The sequence below is a fragment of the Danio aesculapii genome, chromosome 12 (assembly GCF_903798145.1).
Source record: "Danio aesculapii chromosome 12, fDanAes4.1, whole genome shotgun sequence".
Lineage (NCBI taxonomy): Eukaryota > Metazoa > Chordata > Actinopteri > Cypriniformes > Danionidae > Danio > Danio aesculapii.
Genome location: NC_079446.1, coordinates 49,278,383 through 49,304,051, shown reverse-complemented (window position 1 = coordinate 49,304,051; position 25,669 = coordinate 49,278,383). Strand labels below are relative to the sequence as shown.

At 42.6% G+C, this 25,669-nt stretch overlaps 1 protein-coding gene across 2 annotated transcripts in view; it reads left to right on the top strand.

The window, feature by feature from the left end:
• The window catches only part of rgs7b (regulator of G protein signaling 7b), a 99,897-nt gene that overhangs the window by 27,406 nt on the left and 46,822 nt on the right, over positions 1-25,669 (top strand). For both annotated transcript variants that reach the window (XM_056469480.1, XM_056469479.1), the window contains exon 3: positions 12,421-12,517. In XM_056469480.1, the coding sequence (XP_056325455.1) occupies positions 12,421-12,517 (97 nt within the window). The remainder of the gene's footprint in view (positions 1-12,420; positions 12,518-25,669) is intronic.

The following is a 25,669-nucleotide window of genomic DNA, read 5'->3' as shown; positions in this document are numbered from 1 at the left end:
TGAACTCATTGTCATGTTCAAGAAACCAGTCTGAGATGATTCACGCTTTATGACATGGTGCGTTATCCTGCTGGAAGTAGCCATCAGAAGATGGAGACACTGTGGTCATAAAGGGATGGACATGGTCAGCAACAATACTCAGGTAGGCTGTGGTGTTGACAGCATGCTCAATTGGTACTAATGGACCCAAAGGGTGCCAGGAAAATCTCCCCCACACCATTACACCACCACCACCAGCCTGAACCGCTGATACAAGGCAGGATGGATCCATGCTTTCATGTTGTTGAGGCCAAATTCTGAGCCGAGCATCTGAATGTGGCAGCAGAAATGGAGACTCATCAGACCAGGCAACGTTTCTCCAATCTTCTATTGTCCAGTTCTGGTGAGCCTGTGTGAATTGTAGCCTCAGTTTCCTGTTCTTAGCTGACAGGAGCGGCACCCGGTGTGGTCTTCTGCTGCTGTAGCCCATCCGCCTCAAGGTTGGACGTGTTGTGTGTTCAGAGATGCTCTTCTGCAGACCTTGGTTGTAACGAGTGCTTATTTGAGTTACTGTTGCCTTTCTATCAGCTGGAACCAGTCTGGCCATTCTCCTCTGACCTCTGGCATCAACAAGGCATTTGCGCCCACAGAACTGCCGCTCACTGGATATTTCCTCTTTGTCGGACCATTCTCTGTAAACCCTAGAGATGGTTGTGCGTGAAAATCCCAGTAGATCAGCAGTTTCTGAAATACTCAGAGCAGCCCGTCTGGCACCAACAACCATGCCACGTTCAAAGTCACTTAAAGGGCACCTATGGAGAAAAATCTACTTTTCAAGCTGTTTGAACAGATATATGTGTAGATATAGTGTATAAACTGTCATATTGTGGTGATATAAACACACCCAGTCCTTTTTTTTTTTTCAATTTAACAACATAAAAACAGACCAACAATATTGTTGATTTCAGTTGAACGTCAGGTTTTGTGCATCAGTACAGAAGGAAGGCAAACACACACACACAGACGTAGAGTTTCTCAAGTGTCCTAATAGGTGGATCTAATGACAGCATCCTCCAGAATCTCTCCTTCACAGTGGAAATGAGTCGTATTTCTGAGCTCTGGCCTTATTATTTGATTAAAAATAGGCCAGAGATGCTCTAGTGAGACTTTCACTGCAGTAACACATCAGAAATGACCATCATCTGAAAAACAACACACACACACACACACAGCCTCATTCATTCAACAATGTACAACATCGACATAGAGCTACTGTAGAAGTTGACAGTCCAAGTTGCCAGGTTATTTCTAAGTGCGTGCGCTAGGGTGTTTCCAGGAGGCTGCTAGGGTGTTGCTCTGTTGTTTCTAGAGTAATTCCAGGTTTTTGCTATGGTGTTATTTCTATGGCGTTTCTAGGTGTGGTTCTGTTGTTTCTATGGTGTTTCCAGGTGGTTACTAGGTTGTTGATCTTTTGTTTTTAGGGGGTTTCTAGGTGTTGTTCTGTTGTTTCCAGATGGTTTCTAGGGTGTTACTCTTTTGTTTCTAGGCATTGTTCTGTTGTTTCTATGGTGTTTCCAGGTGGTTGCTTGGCTGTTGCTCTATTGTTTCTATATTGTTTTCAGGTGTTGTTCTGTTGTTTCTAGGGTGGTTGCTAGGATGTTACTCTGTTGTTTCTAGAGTGTTTCCAGGTGGTTGCTATGATGTTATTCTGTTGTTTCTAGGTTGTTTCTATGTGGTTTTTAGGATGTTACTCTGTTGTTTAAAGGGTGTTTCCAGGTGGTGTTCTGTGGTTTTTATTGTGTTTCCAGGTGGTTGCTAGGGTGTTATTCTGTTGTTTCTAGTGGGCTTCCAGGTGTTTCTATGGTGTTTCCAGATGTTTGCTAGGGTGTTTCTCTGTTGTTTATAGGATGTTGCTCTGTTGTTGCTAGGGTGTTTCCAGTTGTTGGCTAAGTTGTTACTCTGTTTTTCTTAGGGTGTTTATAGGTAGTTGCTAGGGTGTTGCTTGGTTGTTTCTTGAGTGTTTCCACGCTGTGTTATTCTGTTGTTCAACAGGTGTTTCCAGGTTTTGTTCTGCTGTTTCTATGGTGTTTCCAGGTGGTTACTAGAGTGTTGCTCTTTTGTTTCTAGGTTGTTTCTAGGTGTGGGTCTGTTGTTTCTATGGTGTTTCCAGGTGGTTACTAGGGTGTTGCTCTTTTGTTTCTAGGTTGTTTCTAGGTGTGGTTCTGTTGTTTCTATGGTGTTTCCTGGTGGTTACTAAGTTGTTGCTCTTTTGTTTCTAGGGTGTTTCTAGGTGTTGTTCTGTTGTTTCTATGGTGTTTCCAGGTGGTTACTAGGCTGTTGCTCTATTGTTTTCATATTTTTTTCAAGGTGTTGTTCTGTTGTTTCTAGGGTGGTTGCTAGGATGTTATGCTGTTGTTTCTAGAGTGTTTCCAGGTGGTTTTTAGGATGTTACTCTGTTGTTTAAAGTGTGTTTTCAGGTGTTGTTCTGTTGTTTTTTAGGGTGTTTCCAGGTGGTTTTTAGGATGTTACTATGTTGTTTAAAGTGTGTTTCCAGGTGGTGTTCTGTTTTTTCTATTGTGTTTCCAGGTGGTTGGTTATGTGTTGCTCTTAGGTTTCAGGGGTGTTTCCAGGTGTTGTTCTGTTGTTTCTAGGGTGGTTGCTAGGATGTTACTCTGTTGTTTCTAGGGTGGTTGCTAGGATGTTACTCTGTTGTTTCTAGGGTGTTTCCAGGTGGTTGCTATGATGGTTTTCTGTTGTATCTAGGCTGTTTCCAGGTGTTGTTTTGTTGTTTCTAGGGTGTTTCGAGGTGGTTTTTAGGATGTTACTCTGTTGTTTATATGGGCTTTTTCAGGTAGTTGCTATGGTGTTACTCTGTGGTTCAATTGTGTTTCCAGGTGGTTGCTAGGGGTGTTATTCTGTTGTTTCTAGTGGGTTTCCAGGTGTTTGCTAAGGTGTTTCTCTGTTGTTTCTATGGTGTTTCCAGATGTTTGCTAGAGTGTTGCCCTTTTGTTTATAGGATGTTGCTCTGTTGTTGCTAGGGTGTTTCTAGGTGTTGTTCAGGTCACTTCTATGCAGTTGCTGTTTCTATGGTGTTTCCATGTGTTTGCTAGGTTGTTGATCTGTTTTTAAAGGTGTTTCCAGGTGGTTGCTAGAGTGTTACTAGGTAATTGCTTGGTTGTTATTATGTGGTTGCCAGGATGTTTCTAGGTGGTTCCTTGAGTGTTACTCTGTTGCTACTATGCTTATTCCAGGAGGTTGCTTGGATGTTTTCAGGTGATTGTTAGCTTGTTTTATGTGGTTGCCAGGATGTGTCCATGTGGTTGCTAGAGTGTTTCTATGTGGTTGTCAGGTTTTTCCAAGTGGATATTTGGGTGTTTCCAGGTGTCTGCTTGTATGTTGTATGTTGTTGCTAGGGCATTTCTGTGTTGTTGCCAGGATGTTTCCCAGTGGTTGCTAGGGTTTTTTATGTGGTTGCATTGGTGTTTCCAGTCGATTGCTAGATTGTTTGAATGTGGTTGCTAGGTTGTTTCCATGTGTTTTCTTCTGTTGGTTGATGATGTGTGTGAATCTGAGCTCTGTAATGAACAGCACTAGTGTGTTCTGCAGTGATTGTGTTTCTCCGGGTTGATCTCAGTGGATTCTGATGGACAGGTAAATGGCTGCTGTCAGAGTGAATCTGCTGTGATTCTCCTTCAGCCGAGCAGCTCTAATGAAATCATATTATGCTAATGGCAGGTTTTGAATGGTAATTACACCTGTGAACTGCAAAGGTCCCCACTGTTTCTCCATCACATCCACACACTGCTCGGGTCCCAGAAGTGCAGGTTACTGTGCTGAGAGCAGTTAATGGAAAAACGGCTATAAACATGAGGATGTGTAGGTGTGTGTTTATATGTGTGTATATATATATATATATATATGTGTGTGTGTGTATATGTATGTGTATATGTATGTATATGTATGTGTGTACTCTTTCTCTCTCTCTCTCACACTCGCGCGCACACACTTATTCATACATATAAACACGCACCTACACATCCTCATGTTTTTCACACACAGTCAGACATACACACATTCACACACATACACACACACAGCTGTCACTACACATTTTAACACACACTTTTGATATTGTGTGTGTGTGTGTGTGTGTGTGTGTGTGCGTGTGTTCACATCATATGCACTTACTGCAGTAACCACATTACACACACACACACAGGTCAGACACACACTCCACACAGTTTTTGTCTGTGTATTTGTATGTATAAACACACACCTACACTCTCACTGCAGTCACTGAATACACCCACACGCATTCTACCACACACTTTTGTTTGTGCATGTATATTCGTATGTATTTGACACACATCTACTCTCATACACTGCACTCACTGTATACACACACTACACACACAATACACGGATTCTAACACACACTTCTGTTTTTGTGTAGGTATAAATGTATGTATATATGTGCGTAAACACTAGGCTTGGGCTGTATCCAGATTTTGATACCGTCAAACCTCCTCCCTATTTTACCCCGGATATCCGGTATTACTGTGCATAATAAAATAAATGATGATGTAAGGCTCAGACAGCGTCACCAAACTGTTGGCTTGTGCCTAAACCATTCAGAAACTGAATACCGGATATGCCACTTTAGGCTCACGGTCACCTGCTTGTCTTGTTCGTATTAGAGATCTGCGCAGGACGCTCTCTCTCATTCACACACACACACATAGAACCAAGCCAGCGACGCACAGCATCACGCTCTCTCTCTCATTCACACACACATACACACACATAGACAGCAGTCCTCTATAAGTGCAATGTTTTTTATGACGGTATAACGGTATTAAAACTGACACCGTTGCTATTTTTTAGATCTCGCGGTATACCATATTACCGTATTACCACCCAAGCCTGTAAACACACACTCACACACAAACACACACACATTCGACAACACACTTTTGTTTTGGTCAATGGATATTTGTATGTATATAACACACACCTACACTCACACACAGCAGTCATCGTGCACAGACACACACTACACACATTCGACCTCACACTTTTGTTTTGGTGTGTGTATATTTGTATGTATATGACACACACCTACACTCACACACTGCAGTCACCGCGCACGCACACACATTACACACATTCTACTGTACACTTTTGTTTGTGTGTGTGTATAAGTGTATGTATATGACACACACCTACACTCACACACTGCAGTCACCGCACACACACACACACACACACACACACACACACACACACTACACACAATCGACCTCACACTTTTGTTTTGGTGTGTGTATATTTGTATGTGTATGACACACACCTACACTCACACACTGCAGTCATTGCATACACACACACACACACACACACACACACTACACACAATCGACCTCACACTTTTGTTTTGGTGTGTGTATATTTGTATGTATATGACACACACCTACACTCACACACTGCAGTCAATGCATACACACACACACACACACACAGACACACACTGAACGTGTGGCACTGCTCTGATGATTCAGTCCTGATTCATCGGCTGCTGGTTTTGTCTTCTAAATAGCTGTCCTCATTTGCAGAGGTTTGTTCTTCCGCACGAGTGAAGTCTGCAGCGTTACACAACACACAGGATCACGCGTCTGCTTCTCTAATTCCTGATCAGTCTCCTGCCGACTGATGAATTATTCAGAGCGATCTCTCCTAAAAGAGTCTTAAAGCGCTACAGTTTCCTTCATGATGCCTTTTTTATGATGATCATTTGGGGTGTTTTCACACCTGCATTATTTAGTTCAGTTGAATCGCACTAGAGTTCGTTTTCCCTCTTGGTGCAGTTCCTTTAGGCAGGTGTGAATGTAGCAATCGCACTCAAGTGCGCACCAAAAGCGGACCAAAAAAGCATACTGAGACCTACTTGAAGAGGTGGTCTCGGTACGCTTTCAAACAAACCCTGGAGCACTTCGTTTGTGGTGAGAACATGATCCAAACTAAAACAGACCCAACCGCAAAAAGTACTACACCTTTTGGACTAATCCAGCTGCCGTAGTCTGATGCGCTGTCCCATCTTATGGGGTTTGGAGGAAAAATAGTTGTTGACAGCGCTTTACCAACAGTTTTAATCAGAGAGAGAGAGAGAAACATTACCTGATGGGTCGTTGGTAATATTTCCGGAAGATGTCGCAGGTTAGTTAAATTAATTCACTCCTCCTCCTAAATCCTTCACTGTTTGCATTGCATTAAAAGATTGTTTTCCAGCCGCAGCCGCACTTCATTCTCAATGTATAGACCAATTACCAACTTACGTCACACTTGACGTCACATGGGTCCCCGGTTACAAAAAAAGACCGGCTGCAATAGGAAACACATGGTGTTGTGTGGCAGGACGCCAAATTAGAAATAGAAATAGAAAACCTAACTTTTACCGTACACCACACCGCTTTAATGCCAACTGCAGACATCTTTGGCTAAAGGGAGCTGAATGGAGTGAGGACCTGATTAGAAATGCTGGACTCTGCAGTTCTCATGTTGTATCAGGTAAGTTCACGTTCTGCTGAATCAGACACATTACTCGTTTTTGATTGCAGCAATGATTTCAGCATAAACAGTTAAACATGGTGAATTAAACTGCGGACACTGAATGCTCAGAATGAGACGTGGAAGTGTAAGTTATTAAGGTAAAGTTGGTTTTATATTCACACATTCATTCAGTGACAGCTTGTGACACACTCCCTATATTGTTGACCACGGCACTTTGAATATTCGGTCTGAAATAACCTGCAAGTGTGACTTGAACACAGCATTAACACTGTTTATTTGACTGTGAACAGTGTTGTACTTTGATAGTCATTGGCTGCTAATATGATTTCACTATTTAGAGTTTGTAAATAATACTTTACTGAAATTATATTATTAAGGAGAAAGTCTGAATGTGTGAATATAAAACCAGCTTTACCTCTATGTGTAAGTTCACACACCCTGCTGTACAGGTGCAGTTCTCTGTCAGAATGCAGTCGTTCTGCTTGTTGATGATTACCCAGGTCTTGTACCGCTCCGTCTTCTTTCCTTGTCTTTAGCTAGGCAGAATCTCTGTGTTCAGCACTGCATAGTGTTGAATCTGGTCATCATGGAGCATTATTTCTTGCACATGACCACACTGAACAAAACTGTAGGCATCCAAAGACTTGTAGATCTTTAACTTCTCTCTTGTAAAATCACTTGGAGTTTCAGTGAGCTTGTATATTTGGGGCTGGATGCTTGGTCATTTCATCTTATCCAGTATTCATTGGGAGCGTGCTATCACAAATGGATCTGTCAGACGAACAGCGCTCACTTTAACGTTAATTTTGCCCAATCACTGGGTGACGAGCTGTAATAATACGCTGAAAGCATTATGTAAATAATATATATGTATATGTAATATGTAATCAATATATCTTATTTCTAAGACAACACCAAACTCTGTACCGCATCGGATGTCATTCCCTCGCTGTAAATGCTAGCGCTCCCGTTTTTTTCTGCCACCTCCCTGCGTGCATCCTGAATGTTTAAAAACATGGTAATTAGTCTTAAGTTATGTATACAAGCTATATAGTATACTATGACCAGAGATACAATCAGCCAGTGCAATGACATTTTGTGTCTGCCGGTTTGTTTACTTGCGGGAGTTCCATTGGCATTTTCCCGCATGTTAATTCTGACCAATCGAAAAAGCAGTTTAGGAAATGCGTTCAGTAGCATCTGGCCAATGAGTGATGTGGATTTTGTCACATGACTGCATTTTGGTTCTTTTCAACTGGTTCAGACCAAAGGAATCAGTGAAAAGGACCTAAAACTTCAGAGAAATGCTGCAATGTATCATTTGTTGCTCTTGATCCAGACCAAATGAACCAAACCACAGGTCTTGATTTATCTGTTATTTCTCTCTCTAATGTAAAGCCTATAATGCGCAATTCTAGCTAACGATATGAGAAAGTCTTACCTCTGATTTATACTTGGTGACAATGTCTGCGGGTGTCACTATTCAAAATTAAAGCTCAGCTTTTTGCTCATAATATCTTATTGTTCATTGCCATAAATTAAAATAAGGATGCATGACAGCTGAGCGAGACTCTGGAAAATAAACTGTGAAACTCTGTCCAATGTGAGGATCGTTCTCTCGCGCGTGACTTGTTTTAGCTGTTTTGGTCCGTTTAGAAACGTGTGAAAGCGAACCGCACTGAGAACAAAGAGCAACATTGTTACAATTTTAATCCCTGTTTCATGACAAAAGAATCAATCTACAGGTGTGAACGCATCCTCAGTCAGGGGTGCTTAAACTTTTTCTTATCAAGGGCCAAAAACTAAACTTGATTGAGGCCTAGCTGTGAATGCAAGTGACATTAAGGCCCAATCCCAGTTCTATTTGTGTACCCCTTCCTTTTGGCCCTTAAAACAGAGTGTGAAGGGGAAGGGCTTCAAAATTTACCCCAAGAATTGGGACACCTTTACAGCACCTGCACACGTCATCATATGTCATCGCGATCTCTTGCTTCATATGAGATTGACAATCACAACTGCTGTAGTTATTCTAGTTGTGTTATTTTTGGTATTTATCTTCAGGAAATCACTGAAGGCATATATCATGTTATTTTAATGATATAATGTGGCAATAAGATCCTAATGGCCCGTTTCCACTGAGTGGTACGGTTCGGTTTGGTACGCTTTTATGGCTGTTTCCACTGTTAAAAGGCGTACCGAACCGTACCGTACCACTTTTTCGGCACCCTTTCGAAAGAATACCAAACACGAGAAAGGGTACCGAAAGGCGGAGCTAGACGCGCAGCTGAATGCTATTGGTTTACAGAGATACGTCATTCGCTTACGCAACAAGCCAGAATGAAAACAAAAAAAACGCCATGCTTGAAATACACAGCCGACGAGCCGAGACATTACAGCGGAATTATAGATACATGTAATAACGAGCCATGGTCGGTTTCGCTTTCTTGCTTGTGTTCGCCGCGCGTCTATATCTGAAATAACAAACTTCTTGAGCTGATGATAATAACCTGCGCTTGATTATTGACGTGCTTTTGAAACCCGATCCTGTCAGATACTGACAAACGCGAGAGTTTGAAGAAACAAAGGAGAAGCCGGAAAAAAGGAGCACATTATTATTCAGCAAACATGAACAAAATGCCATGATTAACTATTATTGTTATTATCACCTTTTGGACTAATAAGAACTGGGAATGACAGAATTACTCTCTAACAGAGGCTACATGTGCTGCTGAAGATTACAGACACAGATGAGAGGTTTACACTGACTGTGGGCTATATTTTGTGTTGTTTTGAACCTAAATACTGACGAAATGTCTGCTATATGTAGTTCTTCTGTAGTTGGGAACATATCGGAGACTGTAAGGGGCTGTATGTGTTTATATGTTCATTTATTTAGTTATTTAATATAATTACAGACGTTACAGTAGGCTGTTTCACACTGTCATTGATCTGCAGTTATAATCAACTCATGTTCATAGTAAAGTTAGTAATAAACATTTATACACAAGTATTTATGTGTGTGAAGCATCTGTTTTGTGAAGTGCTTCTCATATGATATGTGAGTGACCCGTACAGCTTTATTGTAGACATTTCCTCCAGCGAGAATGACGTCGACTGAAACTTTCTGTCATACACCACGCCCACCAAAAGGGTACCCTTGTTAGTGGAAACGCAAGCCTGATAAAGGTGACCCGTGCCATAACTGTACTGTGCATTTACACCGTGGCCATATTCATCTATATAAACACACGAAAACTACATTAACATTATAGCAGACACTGTAAAAAGCTCATCCTCAGCCACTAGAGTTTTCTGACAGGGTATTCGAGTGTCATGGAGTGACAGAATGTTGTGGGACTGCTGTACTGAAGTTATTATTATGGATTATAGATAGTGAAATTTAACAGTTTTTATTTTAGCATTTTATTTAAAGCATGACGGTAAAACACTAATGTGGTTATGAATATATTAAATCATGTGCTTGCTTGTTGTAAAAATCTCCTTACTTCCGGGTGTAGCTATCCTTTTGTGGCTGGGGTTTCTGGGAAAATTTCTTACCCCTTGGTTTCGAGTGTGGTCCAGAAAAATCTTCATTTGAAGGGCTGTTCACCCCTTCCCCTTAGCCTTACGTCTTCAAGCTAAAGAGAATTGGGACACCACTACCCCTTCATGCGCAAAACGAGGGGTAGGGGTTAGGGGAAGGGGTAGAATTGGGATTGGGTCTATGAGTTGCAGAGCAGTAAAGCGAGTGATTGTGCTTCACTGTTGTGTGTTGTTTCAGGTGTGAGAGTTCGTCAGTAAGAGTGTGTTTATGGCCTGCTGTTGACCTCTGATATTAAAGTTTACCACATGTATTATTTAACAACACATGGCCATCTGAGCCACCGAACCAGCTGTGTGTGTGTGTGTGTGTGTGTGTGTGTGCGTGTGTGTGTGTGTGTGTGTGTTATTGACTGGATGACACACTTTAAACACACTGGAGTGTTTGAGAAAACCACAGATTGGTGTCGTGTAGTTCACACACTAGAGAGGTCAAGTTCGTAGACAGACTTTATGGTGGCTTGAGAAAGTTGGCATAGATAGATAACTACATATATGCTAGCATGTCTCTAGTATGGATTGGCATGCTTCTTGCTAGGCGGTTGCTTGGGTGTTCTGAGGGGTTGCTAAGGTGTTCTAAGGCATTGCTGGGGTGTTCTGAGTGGTTGCTTAGTTGTTGCTAGATGGTTGCTAGGGTGTTGCTAGGCAGTTGTTATGGTGTTCTGAGTGATTGATAGGGGCTGCTAGGGTATTCAGAGTGGTTGCTAGGTGGTTTCTAAGGCATTGCTAGGGTGTTGTGTGGTTGCTAGGCGGTTGCTGAGGTGTTCTGAGTGGTTTATTTTTATTTTTTACATTATTTATTTATTTATTTATTTTAATTAAATTTCATTGTTTTGTTTGTTTGATTTAAGAAGGTCGCTGGTTCGAGCCTCGGCTCAGTTGGCGTTTCTGTGTGGAGCATGTTCTCCCTGCGTTCGCGTGGGTTTCCTCCGGGTGCTCCGGTTTCCCCCACAGTCCAAAGACATGCGGTACAGGTGAATTGGGTAAGCTAAATTGTCTGTAGTGTATGTGTGTGTGAATGTGTGTATGGATGTTTCCCAGTGATGGGTTGCGGCTGGAAGGGCATCCGCTGTGTAAAACAAATGCTGGATAAGTTGGCGGTTCATTCCGCTGTAGCAACCCCATATTAATAAAGGGACTAAGCTAAAAAAGAAAATCAATGAATGAATGTTTGTTTGATTTATCTATTTTACTTTTATTTTATTTTAGTTTAGTTTAGTTTAGTTTATTATTAGTTCGTGAGTGGCCTGTTAAGTAAACCAGCATTTTATTTTATTTTTGGTTTGTGCTTTTAATTATGCATTTGCAGATATACACTGAGAATTATGTATTTAGTTTTATCTAACGTTATTTATATTGATTTCAATGCTATTTTTTTTTTATCTTTAATTAAATTTTATATTAATGACGTATATAAATACATCTTCGTATTATCAGTTTATACAGTTTCTGAGAAATGAACACATTGATATCACACATAGTTTTGTTTACATTTATGATTATGCTAAATATTTACTTCACGTTTCAAGCGGTTTATTTATTCATCGATTTATGATTTAGTAGGTGCTTCAGAAGATTTAATAAATGGTGACATGGTGGCTCAGTGGGTAGCACTGTCGTCTCACAGCAAGAAGGTCGCTAGTTCGAGTCCCGGCTGGGCCAGTTGGCATTTCTGTGTGGAGTTTGCATGTTCTCCCCTTGTTGACATGGGTTTCCTCCGGGTGCTCCAGTTTCCCCCCAGTCCAGACACATGCGCTATAGGGGAATTGAATAAGCTAAATTGGCTGTAGTGTATGAGAGTGTGTGTGTGGAATGAGTGTGTATGGGTGTTTCCCAGTACTGGGTTGGAGCTGGAAGGGCATCCGCTGCATAAAACATATGATTTTATAAGTTGGCGGTTCATTCCACTGTGGCGACCCATGCTAAATAAACGAACAAAACACGAAGGAAAGTTCATGTCAAAACAAACTTTTATTTAGAATCATGAATAATCTTTGCCCAGCATTACTTTTTTATATTCTAGTGTGTGTGTGTGTGTGTGTGTGTGTGTGTGTGTGTGTGCGTGTGTTTGTTTGCTGCTGTGTGGAGGTTTAGAAGGAGTGTGTTTCTGTCAGCAGTGAAGAGTAAATGTGAGCTCAACACTATGTTTAATCACACAGAGATTAAGAGTAATTAGAGAGAATGGGAGACTCATTATGAAGTGTGTAATTAATGTGATTGTTGCAGGCCGTGGATCTGATCTCTCTCTCTCTCTCTCTTTCTCTTCTTCTGCAGATGGAGGACATCATCGCCCGCATGCAGGACGAGAAGAGCGGCATCCCCATCCGCACCGTCAAGAGCTTTCTGTCCAAGATCCCCAGCGTATTCTCAGGTGCGCACAGCTTTATTAAATCAGTGTCTTTACAGTAAAATCACGCTGCTTCGGTCAGATGTTCTGAAGAGTTCTCGAAACCTTTACCAGTCCTCTGTCTTGAATCTGGTTTTGGAGATCTTATTAAATTGGCGAGGGCATGAGATTCCAGTAAACGGGGCTTCGGTAGGTCAGAAGTGTTTAGAAACATCTCGAAAATGTTACGATTCTCCACTAGAGGGTGATCTGTGTAATACTGTAAAATCTCACTTCTTAACTCAGATGTTCAGCTTCATAGTTTCGAAACCTTTACCAATCGTCTGTCTTGAATCTGGTTTTGAAGATCTTATCAAATTGGCAAGGGGATGTGATTTCAGTAAACAAGCATTCATTATGTCAGAAGGGTTTTGAAAAGTTTAGAAAATTGTATGGTTCTCCTCTAGAGGGCGATCTGTGTAATACTGTAAGATCCACATGAATCACGCTGCTTCAGTCAGATGTTCAGCTTCATGACGTTTTAAAACCTTTACCAATCTTCTGTAGAGGTGTGAATCTACACTGGTCTCACGGTTTGGTTACGATTATCATGCCATCAATTGGGTTCAATTCGATATCTCTGTGCATCACGGTGCATTGACGTGCTTTCTATACACAATTGTATATTTTACTTCATGCGCTGTTCACTGATGAGTGACACTGATAAACAGCAGATTGTTGCCAGATTGGGCGGTTTTAGGTAGGCTTTTCGGCGGGCTTTGGATAGTTTTTGGGCTGAAATCAGTGAGCTACATCTGGCAACACTGCAGCGACGATCACAGCTGATTCATGATAGACACGGTGGAGAAAACTGGCACGCTCGTGTCTGTATCCAGAAGTATCACTGTAACAGCCGAGAGGAGAGGAAAAGCCACGCAGCAGGTCAAATGGGTAACAGTGAGAGAGAGAGAGAAATACAGTTCACTTTTATTCTCTCAATCACAGTGAAATAGGGGCTTCTGCTGTAAGTGTCAGTGAAAGACTGATCCAGCAAACACACATGCAGTCAAATTGTGCACAGTTTCTGTGTTTTTAGTTAGTTGGAGCTTTGTAAATACTTGCGCTCGCCTCCCTCCCCATAGTAAGCTATGATGATATAGTTATGAGATTAATGACGTCAGTTCATAATATCCGCGGTGCACCGAAGAAACAATTAATTTTGACACCCCCAATCTTCTGTCTTGAATCTGGTTTTGGAGATCTTATCAAATTGGCGAGGGCATGTGATTCCAGTAAACGGGGCTTCGGTAGGTCAGAAGTGTTTTGAAACATCTCGAAAATGTTACGATTCTCCACTAGAGGGTGATCTGTGTAATACTGTAAAATCTCACTTCTTCATTCAGATGTTCAGCTTCATAGTTTCTAAACCTTTACCAATCGTCTGTCTTTAATCTGGTTTTGGAGATGTTATCAAATTGGCAAGGTCATGTGATTTCAGTAAACTAGTCTTTGGTAGGTCAGAAGTGTTTCAAAACATTTCAGAAATGTTATGGCTCTCCACTAGGGGGCGATCTGTGTTATGCCATAAAATCCACATGAATTACGCTGCTTGAAGTTTTAAAACCTTTACCAATCGTCTGTCTTGAATCTGGTTTTGGAGATCTTATCAAATTGGCAAGGGCATGTGATTTCAGTAAACAAGCATACATTATGTCAGAAGTGTTTTGAAAAGTTTAGAAAATTCGATCTGTGTAATACTGTAAGATCCACATGAATCACGCTGCTTCATTCAGATGTTCAGCTTCATAGTTTCAAAACCTTTACCTATCTTCTGTCTTTAATCTGGTTTTGAAGCTTTTATCAAATTGGCAAGGGGATGTGATTTCATTAAACGGGGCTTCGGTAGGTCAGAATGATTTCAAAACATTTCAGAAACGTTATGGTTCTCCACTAGGGGGCGATCTGTGTTATGCCATAAAATCCACATGAATTACGCTGCTTCATGAAGTTTTAAAACCTTTACCAATCTTCTGTCTTGAATCTGTTTATTGGAGCTCTTATCAAATTAGCAAGGGCATGTGATTTCAGTAAACTGGGTTTTGTTACGCCAGAAGTGTTTCGAAATGTTTATAATATCGTATGGTTCTCCACTAGAGGGCGATCTGTGTAATCTGGTTAAGTCACACGGCTTCATTCAGATGTTCAATCAAACAGGTTTGATCAAACAGGTCTCTGATCATTTTTAGACTTTTGTAGACGTTTTAAAAGGGATTATTATGCAGAAGTTACTTTGATAAGGGGTTAAAAAAGTTGTGTCAGTAGTGTGAATAAATCCAGCCTCTAATGGTTAACATGAAGTAATTGTATTTGTTCTAATCAGACTTTATTAAAACAGTCTGCAGAAACACTTTGATTGACATCCTCCCTTTGTACGTGTCATCAGAGTGAGAAAGCCCCGCCCACTAGTGCCCATCTGTCCCTCATTAGCATAAATAGCCCTGAGTGAGAAGCAGCCGTCTTTCCATTAGCCAGTGTTTGAGCTGCTGAAGATAATGTCAGCGACTGAGAGGATTATAAATGTGGAGTTTCAAATGAAAAAGCCAATGAGAAGAAGGGGGCGGGGCATGTCAGATACTAGAGAGCATTTGATTGGTCAGAAGGTTTTGATGAGAAACTGAAGTATGAGGTGACCATTGATCCATGTAGGCGGAAGTGACAAACAGCAAGCTTTGGATGTTTATATCAGTCTTTTATCTTCTAAACACTTTATTTAATTTCAGTTCATCACTAAGTTTTGATTATGTTTTCTTTTGGTTTTTAAACTGTTAGCATTAGCAGATAAGCAGATGTGATGTTAGCCGTTTGTGTGATGTGAGTGAAACGAGGGCTGCGGCTCATCAGAAACTCCTCAGCCTGAATCATTGATGCTTCATGAATAAATGAGGCCCTTCTGACAGTGACAGAAAGCTTATTATAGTCCTGGAGTCTGGCGGTTAGCAGAGCCGTGCTGAGAGAAATCCTGAGGTGATGCGTGAGCGGCTGTGGACGCTAATGAGCAAACCGTCAGACAGTCCAAACACAATCCCACAATGCCCTGGGGCCGAGCGGAGGACAAACAGAGGTCACGTCTGTTTGAAGGAGATCTGCTTCATAGAGCACTGCGCTCCGCAAACAAATGCTGACATTTACACTCCGCCTTCAGAGACTTCACACACCATGTCTGAAATTCAACGCAATGAAGACTTTTGGAAGTCGTCATAGTTGGTAAACTTAGAGTTACTATGGTTTTGCTATGTTGTTCTAGGTGGATGTTGGGGTGTTGCTATGGTATTTCTGCAATTATTCTAGGGTGTTCTGGGTTCTGTTGGGGTGTTGCTATTTACTGGGTGGTTGCTAAGGTGTAGCTATGATGTTGGGTGTTGCTGTGGTTTTGATAATCTGTTGCTATGTTGTTCTGGGTGGATGTTGGGGTGTTGCTATGGTATTACTGGAAATATTCTAGGGTGTTCAGGGTTCTGTTGGGGTGTTGCTATTTACCGGGTGGTTGCTAAGGTGTAGCTATGGTGTTGAGTGTTGCTGTGGTTTTGATAAACTGTTGCTATGTTGTTCTGGGTGGATGTTGGGGTGTTGCCATGGTATTTCTGGAATTATTCTAGGGTGTTCTGGGTTCTGTTGGGGTGTTGCTATTTACTGGGTGGTTGCTAAGGTGTAGCTATGATGTTGGGTGTTGCTGTGGTTTTGATAATCTGTTGCTATGTTGTTCTGGGTGGATGTTGGGGTGTTGCTATGGTATTTCTGGAATTATTCTAGGGTGTTCAGGGTTCTGTTGGGGTGTTGCTATTTACCGGGTAGTTGCTAAGGTGTAGCTATGGTATTGGGTGTTGCTGTGGTTTTGATAAATTGTTGCTATGTTGTTTTGGGTGGACGTTGGGGTGTTGCTATGGTATTTCTGGAATTGTGCTAAGGTGTTTGGGGTTCTGTTGGGGTGTTGCTATTTACTGCGGGGTTGCTAAGGTGTAGCTATTGTGTTGGGTGCTGCTCTGGTTTTGATAAACTTGTTCTGGCTTCTGTTGGGATGTTGCTATTTACTGGGTGGTTGTTAAGGTGTTGCTATGGTGTTGGGTGTTGCTGTGGTTTTAATAAACTGTTGCTATGTTGTTCTGGGTGGATGTTGGGTTGTTGCTATGGTATTTCTGGAATTATGGTAAGGTGTTCAGGGTTCTGTTGGGGTGTTGCTATTTACTGCTTGGTTGTTAAGATGTTGCTATGGTGTTGGGTGCTGCTGTGGTTTTGAGAAACTGTTGCTATGTTGTTCTGGGTGGATGTTGGCTTGTTGCTATGGAATTTCAGGAATTGTTCTAGGGTGTTCTGGGTTCTGTTGAGGGGTTGCTATTTACTGGGTGGTTGCTAAGGTGTTTCTATGGTGTTGGGTAATGCTCTGGTTTTGATAAACTGTCGCTATGTTGTTCTGGGTGGATGTTGGCTTGTTGCTATGGAATTTCAGGAATTGATCTAGGGTGTTCTGAGTTCTGTTGGGGATTGCTATTTATTGGGTGGTTGTTAAGGTGTTATGGTGTTGGGTGTTGCTGTGGTTTTAATAAACTGTTGCTATGTTGTTCTGGGTTCTGTTGGGGTGTTGCTATTTACTGGGTGTTTATTAAGGTGTTGCTATGGTGTTTATATTTACATTTACATTTAGTCATTTAGCAGACGCTTTTATCCAAAGCGACTTACAAATGAGGACAAGGAAGCAATTTACACAACTATAAGAGCAGCAGTGAACAAGCGCTATAGACAAGTTTCAGGCGTGTAAAAGTCTAAGAAGCAAAACATTAGTAGAGATTTTTTTTTTTTTTTTTTTTTTAGAGAGAGAGAGAAAGAGGGCTCAGTTAGTGGTATAGCCAGAGAGGCAATTGCAGATTAGGAGGAAAAGTGGAGACTAAACAGTTGAGTTTTTAGTCGTTTCTTGAAGACAGCAAGTGACTCTGCTGTTCTGATGTAGTTGGGGAGTTCATTCCACCAACTGGGCAGATTGAATGTGAGAGTTCGGGAAAGTGATTTCTTCCCTCTTTGGGATGGAACAACGAGGCGACGTTCATTCACAGAACGCAAGTTTCTGGAGGGCACATATATCTGCAGAAGTGAGAGCAGATACGAAGGAGCACAGCTAGAGGTCACTTTGTAAGCAAACATCAGAGCTTTGAATTTGATGCGGGCAGCAACTGGAAGCCAGTGCAAACGGGTGAGTAGCGGAGTGACATGTGCTCTTTTGGGTTCATCAAAGACCACTCGTGCTGCTGCGTTCTGAAGCAGCTGAAGAGGTTTAATAGAACTAGCTGGTAGCCCGGCTAGCAGAGAGTTGCAATAGTCCAGTTTGGAGAGGACAAGAGCTTGAACAATGAGTTGAGCTGTATGTTCAGATAGGAAGGGTCGGACCTTTCTGATGTTGTAGAGTGCGAATCTGCAAGATCGGGCAGTTCTAGAAATGTGGTCAGAGAAGTTTAGTTGGTCATCAATCGTAACTCCAAGGCTTTTTACCATTTTGGATGCAGTGATGGTTGCTCCATCCATCTGGATTGAAAAGTTATGGTGAAGAGTCGGGTTGGCAGAAACTTCAAGCATTTCCGTTTTCATGAGGTTAAGCTGGAGATGATGATCTTTCATCCAGAGTGAAATGTCTGACAGGCAGGCTGAAATGCGAGCTGGAACCGAGGGATCATCAGGGTGGAAAGAGAGGTATAGCTGGGTGTCATCAGCATAGCAGTGGTAGGAAAAACCATGTTTCTGGATGACTGTTCCTAAAGATGCCGTGTAGATAGAGAAGAGAAGTGGTCCAAGCACAGAGCCCTGAGGTACCCCAGTGTATAGATGCTGTAGGTTGGACACCTCTCCCCTCCACGACACCCTGAATGACCTGTCCGAGAGGTAGGAACTGAACCATTGAATAACAGTGCCTGTGACGCCCAGTGACTCAAGCGTAGATAGCAGGATCTGGTGGTTTACAGTGTCAAAAGCAGCTGATAAATCCAGCAAGATGAGGACAGATGATTTAGAGTCTGCTTTAGCCAGTCTGAGGTCCTCCACGACCGAGAGCAGGGCAGTCTCAGTTGAGTGGCCTTTCCTAAAGCCAGATTGCTTGTTGTCCATGAGGTTGTTTTGAGTAAGAAAGTCTAGGACTTGATTGAACACTACTTTCTCCAAAATCTTGGCCATGAATGGAAGCAGGGATACCGGTCGGTAGTTTTCAAGTAGCGTTTGATCCAGGTTGGGTTTCTTTAGCAGAGGGGTTACCCTAGCCTGCTTAATGAAGTAGGGAATAGACCAGAGTCAAGAGATGTGTTAATTATGTGAGTCAGTGTTGGTATGACTGCAGGAGAAATGGCTTGCAGGAGATGAGAGGGAATGGGATCTAGCGGACAGGTGGTTGCATGGCTTGATAGCACGAGATTGGACACCTCAGACTCAGAGAGCTGGGAGAAAGAGGTGAGTGTGTGTGGTGTTGGTGGTGTATCTTGCGTGTTTGTTGTAGGTGCAGCAAATTGAGCACTGATTTTTGCAGTTTTGGTGCAAAAGAATGTAGCAAAGTCATCAGTAGTGAGTGTGGAGGATGCGGGTGGAGGAGGAGGGTGAAGGAGGGAGGAAAATGTTTTAAAAAGCAAGCGAGAATTGGTGGCACTGTTGACTTTCTGACTGAAGTATGTCTGCTTTGCAGAAGTAACCTCAGTCGAGAAAGAAGACAGAAGAGTTTGGTATGTTATGAGCTGTTCAGGATTTTTTGTTTTTCGCCAGCTTCTCTCAGCAGCCCGAAGTTTTGAGCGATGCTCACGGAGAACATCAGAGAGCCAGGGTGCAGGAGGACTGGCTCGGGTTGGTCTGGATGTCAGAGGGCATAGTCTGTCTAGACATGATGTTAGCGTGGAGCAGAGTGTATCAGTTGCACTGTTCGTATCAAGTGCAGAGAGTTTGGAAGATGGAGGAAGAGAGTTAGAAACAATGGTGGATAGACTGTTGGGTGAGAGAGAGCGTAGGTTTCTGCGAAAGGCAACTAGAGTAGGAGTGTGTGGCGGCTCAGGAGTAATGTGGATGTTGAGAGAGAGAAGGAAATGATCTGATGTTTGTAGTGGAGTTACTAGTGTTTGGTCAGCGAGGCAATGTCGAGTGTAAATAAGGTCTAGTTGATTACCTGATTTGTGAGTAGCAGAGGTAGGTGCTCTTTTGAGGTCGAAAGATGCAAGCAGAGTCTGGAAGTCAGCAGCTTGAGGTCTTTCTATGTGGATGTTGAAGTCACCTAGCACCAACAAGGGAGTGTCATAATCAGAAAAAGATGAGAGAAGAACATCCAGTTCATCCAAGAAGTGACCTAATGTACCCGGTGGGCGGTAGATGACAACCACATTTATGCGAAAGGGGTGGATAATGGTGACTGCATGGAATTCAAAAGAGCTGATTTTTGGCAGGGACGGTCTCTGAGTGAATTTCCATTCTTTGGAAATCAGTAGTCCAGTCCCACCCCCTCTCCCTGTCTGACGAGGGGTGTGGGAAAGAGAGAAATTAGTAGAAAGAGCTGCATGTGTAGCAGTGTCCTCCGGTCTCAGCCAGGTTTCAGTTAGAGCCATGAGACTAAAGTCATAATGAGTGGCTATGGAGGTAATAAAATCTGCTTTGTTAACAGCAGATTGACAATTCCAGAGGCCCACAGAGAGAGAGAGTTGTGAAATAGAGGATACATGAATTGATCGAAGGTTGTGAGGGTTGCGCCTGCAGCGTACCTCCCGTGCTCTGCGAGTATTAGTAACAACAGGAATTAGTAAACACATAATAAAGTGCAAGGAAAACAATAATGAGTGCAGAGAAAAGGAAAAAAAAAATAAAGTAAGAAGTACTCAAGTGCTTTGTCGGTGTCTTTGCTCGGTGGAGTCGCACAGGTAGAGTCGATGGTCTTTACCCTCGTCGGTCTTCACACGAGGCGGGCTTCACACGAGGCTGCCGCGACCGCTGCCGCGGTGAGACTAGTCGCTTATATACACCCCCGAGCGCTTTGCTGATTGAGCTCAGGTGGACACGCCTCGAGAGTGAAAACACCCGAAACTGCAGCCGCGGAGGCGCGCGAAAAACCTCCGGCTCGGCACGCAAGCTCTTACAGTAAACAAAAGGAAACAGTGGCTAAAACTTGCTAGTACTAAACACAGATAGCTGAAAAACAATTTAAATGTCCAACAACCAATACACAACCAGCTGAAACAAGTCTAACTGTTCTCTAACCAAACACTAAACACAGATAGCTGAAAATAATTTTTAAATGTCCAACAACCAATACACAACCAGCTGAAACAAGTCTAACTGTTCTCTAACCAAACACTAAACACAGATAGCTGAAAATAATTTTTAAAGAGCCCATATTATGGCTTTTTGAAAATGCCCTTCCATGTAGTGTGTCACACAGCTCTAAGTGAAGTGAAATATCCAGCTAAGGCTTAAATCTGTAAGTTTACAGTGTTTAAAACTATTGATTCATCTATAAAAGAGTCGACTCATAGTGCTTCAAACGAGTCGTCTTGATAACGAGTTATTAGGTGTTTCGCGATGACGCAGCTACGAAACACAAGTAGTTGCACGCGCAAGCCCGGGAGATTTGAAACCTGCGGCCCCGCCCACTAACAGAAAAAAGTCACACACACACACACACACACAGAGACACACACAGACACTGGTAGAATGAAGTCACGCTGTGCAGATGGAGATTATTGTCAGTTCACCCAAAGATGAAACCTTAGCATATAGCCTAGCCTTGAGCAGATCGAGAGCCTCTGGAAACTACCTGCTTACAAAGAAGACTTCATCAGTTTGTTAAAGGAAGGATCAGTAAAGACTGTCAGAACAAGGATCAGTGGATCATGAATCAGTTTCTTCCCCCATTTCACCAGTGTAAGTACGTGCGATTAAAATTGTTGCCTCGTTTACTCTAGCTTGCAAATTATGCATTTAGTTGTGTTTTGTTACTTGTAACCGTGTGTGCTGTATCAGGTTAACTCTTTATATTCTCATATCGCGTGTAAAGCTACGTTGAAAACGCGACGCGTGCCGCTTTGTTTATGGATAGTCAGCTATGTGTGTGTGTGTAATGTGTGTGTGTGTGGCTCCTCTGAGGACGGTCGTTTGTGTGAGTGTCTCCTCTTAGGAGGTTGATGTGTGTGTGTGTGTGTCTCTGAATAGGGTAAAGCTCTAGGCAAAGGGTGATCAAAGGGACCCGTTTGTAAAATGAGGACCGGGGGGGGGGGGGGGTGTCGCGGTTGAAATCGCGGATGTAACTGAGGACGCGGGGGGGGAGGGAGGTGTCGCCGCCGCGCCATCTCTATTCTGGACGCGCCGGCCCTGTGTGTGCGTGTGTGTAAAAAGAGCAAGTAGACTGCTAGGACATATCCTAGCCAGTTCTTGGACTTTTTGCTTGATAAAATAGTTAGTCGTCAGTATTTTCTAGTCCATCGTCTGTATTACATTCACCCACTGGCAGCCAAAATCCACTATGAAGCGTGTGTACACTGTGACTACTTTTATATTGTTGATAATCTGCTGGGCATTTCACTCTGTCTCGCCCTGAAGCCTGTCAGTGTCGTCGACCAATCGCAGCAGCCTGTCATTGGTCCAATCAGCGCAGATTAGCTTCGCGCTGAGGACGAGTTTGGGTACAAATGAATCGCTGAACGATTCATATGGGAGTCGCTGGGATAACTAGGTAAAAATTAAAGCATATTATAAGACCATCAAAGTGTTGTTTGACCTTGCATGCATATTAGACTGTTGTTGGAGACCCTTACAACCTAAATATGACCCTATTTCATCTATAATATGGGCTCTTTAAATGTCCAACAACCAATACACAACCAGCTGAAACAAGTCTAACTGTTCTCTAACCAAACACTAAACACAGATAGCTGAAAATAATTTTTAAATGTCCAACAACCAATACACAACCAGCTGAAACAAGTCTAAGTGTTCTCTAACCAAACACAGCAACTGAAAACAGGTCTAAATGTACTTACTCGGTGTTGCTCTCGATGCTAAAGTGCTTCTCCTGCTAGCTAGACCAAATGTGTTCAAATATATAGTCTTACCTGGCGTTTGGACACGCCTCCAAAGTTACAAAACACCCGAAACTGCAGCCGCGGGGGCGCGCGAAAAACCTCCGGCTCGGCACGCAAGCTCTTACAGTAAACAAAAGGAAACAGTGGCTAAAACTTGCTAGTACTAAACACAGATAGCTGAAAAACAATTTAAATGTCCAACAACCAATACACAACCAGCTGAAACAAGTCTAACTGTTCTCTAACCAAACACTAAACACAGATAGCTGAAAATAATTTTTAAATGTCCAACAACCAATACACAACCAGCTGAAACAAGTCTAAGTGTTCTCTAACCAAACACAGCAACTGAAAACAGGTCTAAATGTACTTACTCGGTGTTGCTCTCGATGCTAAAGTGCTTCTCCTGCTAGCTAGACCAAATGTGTTCAAATATATAGTCTTACCTGGCGTTTGGACACGCCTCCAAAGTTACAAAACACCCGAAACTGCAGCCGCGGGGGCCGTGTTGGGTGTTGGGTGTTGCTGTGGTTTTAATAAACTGTTGCTATGTTGTTCTGGGTTCTGTTGGGGTATTGCTATTTACTGGGTGGTTGTTGAGGTGTTGCTATGGTGTTGGGTGTTGCTGTGGTTTTAATAATCTGTTGCTATGTTGTTCTGGGTGGATGTTGGGGTGTTGTTATGGTATTTCTGGAATTATGCTAAGGTGTTCAGGGTTCTGTTGGGGTGTTGCTATTTACTGCGTGGTTGCTAAGGGGTAGCTATTGTGTTGGGTGTTGCTGTGGTTTTGAGAAACTGTTGCTATGTTGTTCGGGGTGGATGTTGGCTTGTTGCTATGGAATTTCAGGAATTGTTCTATGGTGTTCTGGGTTCTGTTGAGGGGTTGCTATTTACTGGGTGGTTGTTAAGGTGTTGTTATGGTGTTGGGTGTTGCTGTGGTTTTAATAAACTGTTGCTATGTTGTTCTGGGTTCTGTTGGGTGTTGCTATTTACTGGGTGGTTGTTGAGGTGTTGCTATTGAGTTGAGTGCTGCTGGGGTTGTGATATGTTGATGTTTTGTTGTTCTGGGTGGATGTTGGGGTGTTGCTATGGTGTTCTGGCAGTTGCAGGAATTCTTCAAAGGTGTACTTGGTTATTGTAGGGGTGTGGCTATGGTGTTTTTGGTGGTTACTGGGGTGTTGCTGTGGTGTTGTGTTGTTGCGCTGGGTGGTTGTTGGGGTGTTGCTTTGCTGTTTAGGGTGTTGTTGGGGTGTTGCTGGGTTTTTCTAGGTGGTTGTTGGGATTTTTAGGGTGTTCAATGTGAAATCCTGGTTATTATATTGTTTGGATATTACTCTAGAAGAACACCAATTGAGTGCTGTAGAAATCAACAGGACAGTTGAATTTAGGTCGAAAGGAAAGCACACCTGTCAGTGCACTGGCCTTTACACAGGAGCGTTTGGGACGGGCGTTTTACATTGCTCCTGCAGAGAGAGGAGTCAGCGCTCTGGGTGTTACAGATCACTGCAAACTGTGATTGAAGTCTAAGCTGCCCACAGGCTTTTATTTTATTCATGTATTAATTAGGAGCCACAGATCTGATGCGTCATGGGAGAACAGTGCTGAGATGATGATGATGATGATGATGATGATGATGGTGGTGGAAATGAAAAAACCTGAAACTTGTGTCTGCGAGAGGAGCAGTTGAGTTCCTCCTCTGCCTGTTTCTGCCGTTATGCAATCAAGTGTGTTACATAAGCATCTTCAGTAAATGACATCTGAAATGTAGAACCCTCAGTCGCTCGCAGCAGCCAGAGCACTTCAAACACTCGTGTGTGTGTGTGTGTGTGTGTGTGTGTGTGTGTGTGTGTGTGTGTGTGTGTGTGTGTGTGTGTGTGTGTGTGTGTGTGTGTGTGTGTGTGTGTGTGTGTGTGTGTGTGTGTGCGTGTGTGTGAGTATGAAAACAGTTTTTTCACATGCTCTTGAAAGGAGGTGTATGTTGCTTGTCTAAAAGAATTCACAACATAGCTGTGGTATATTATATTGTAGTTATTAGGAAATTGGTTGTTGCAGGTGTATGTGTGTGGTTTTAGAGATCTGTAAACGAAATGAAGTGGATATTGATTCCAACTTTAGGAAATTGTGCGATGCGACTGTAACAGTAACTCGCACTCATTCAGAGAATAAAGAGGCACACAACTTTACTCATGAATATACACAAAGCAAAAGTGTCCACCCAGAGCTTCTCTGTGGGACTCAAGTGTAATTCAAAACTTGCTCCGCCCCATGGCTGTTAGCCCTGCCCACATTCCTCACAGTCATGAAGCAGACCAGATCTTGTTGGGTTGTTGCTATGATGTTCCGAGGGTTGTGAGAATTTTTCTATGGTGTTCTGGGTGGTTGCTAGGGTGTTGCCGTGTTGTTGCTATGTTGTGGTTTTGTTGTTCTGGGTGGTTGTTAGGGTGTTGCTATGGTGTTCTGAGAGTTGCGAAATTTTTTTTTTATGGTGTTCTGGGTGGTTGCTAGGGTGTTGCTGTGTTGTTGCTGTGTTGTGGTTTTGTTCTTCTGGGTGGTTATTAGGTTGTTGCCATGGTGTTTGTGTAGTTGCTAATATTTTGTCTATGGTGTTCTGGGTGGTTGCTAAGGTGTTGCCATTGTGTTGGTATGTTGTGGTTTTGTTGTTCTGGGTGGTTGTTAGGGTGTTGCTATGGTGTTTCTGGAATTCTGTCTATGGTGTTCTGGGTGATTGCTAGGGTGTTGCTATGGTGTTTCTGGAATTCTGTCTATGGTGTTCTGGGTGTTTGCTAGGGTGTTGCCGTGTTGTTGCCATGTTGTGGTTTTGTTGTTCTTGGTGGTTGTTAGGTTGTTGCAATGGTGTTTCTGTAATTTTGTCTGGTATTCTGGGTGGTTGCTTGGGTGTTGCCTTGGTGTTGCTGTTGTGGTTTTGTTGTTCTGGGTGGTTGTTAGGGTGTTCCTGGATTTGCTGGAATTTTTATTTTATGGTGTTCTGGGTGGTTGCTAGGGTGTTGCCATGGTGTTGCCATGTTGTGGTTTTGTTGTTCTGGGTGGTTGTTAGGGTGTTGCTATGGTGTTTCTGGAATTCTGTCTATGGTGTTATAGGTGGTTGCTAGGGTGT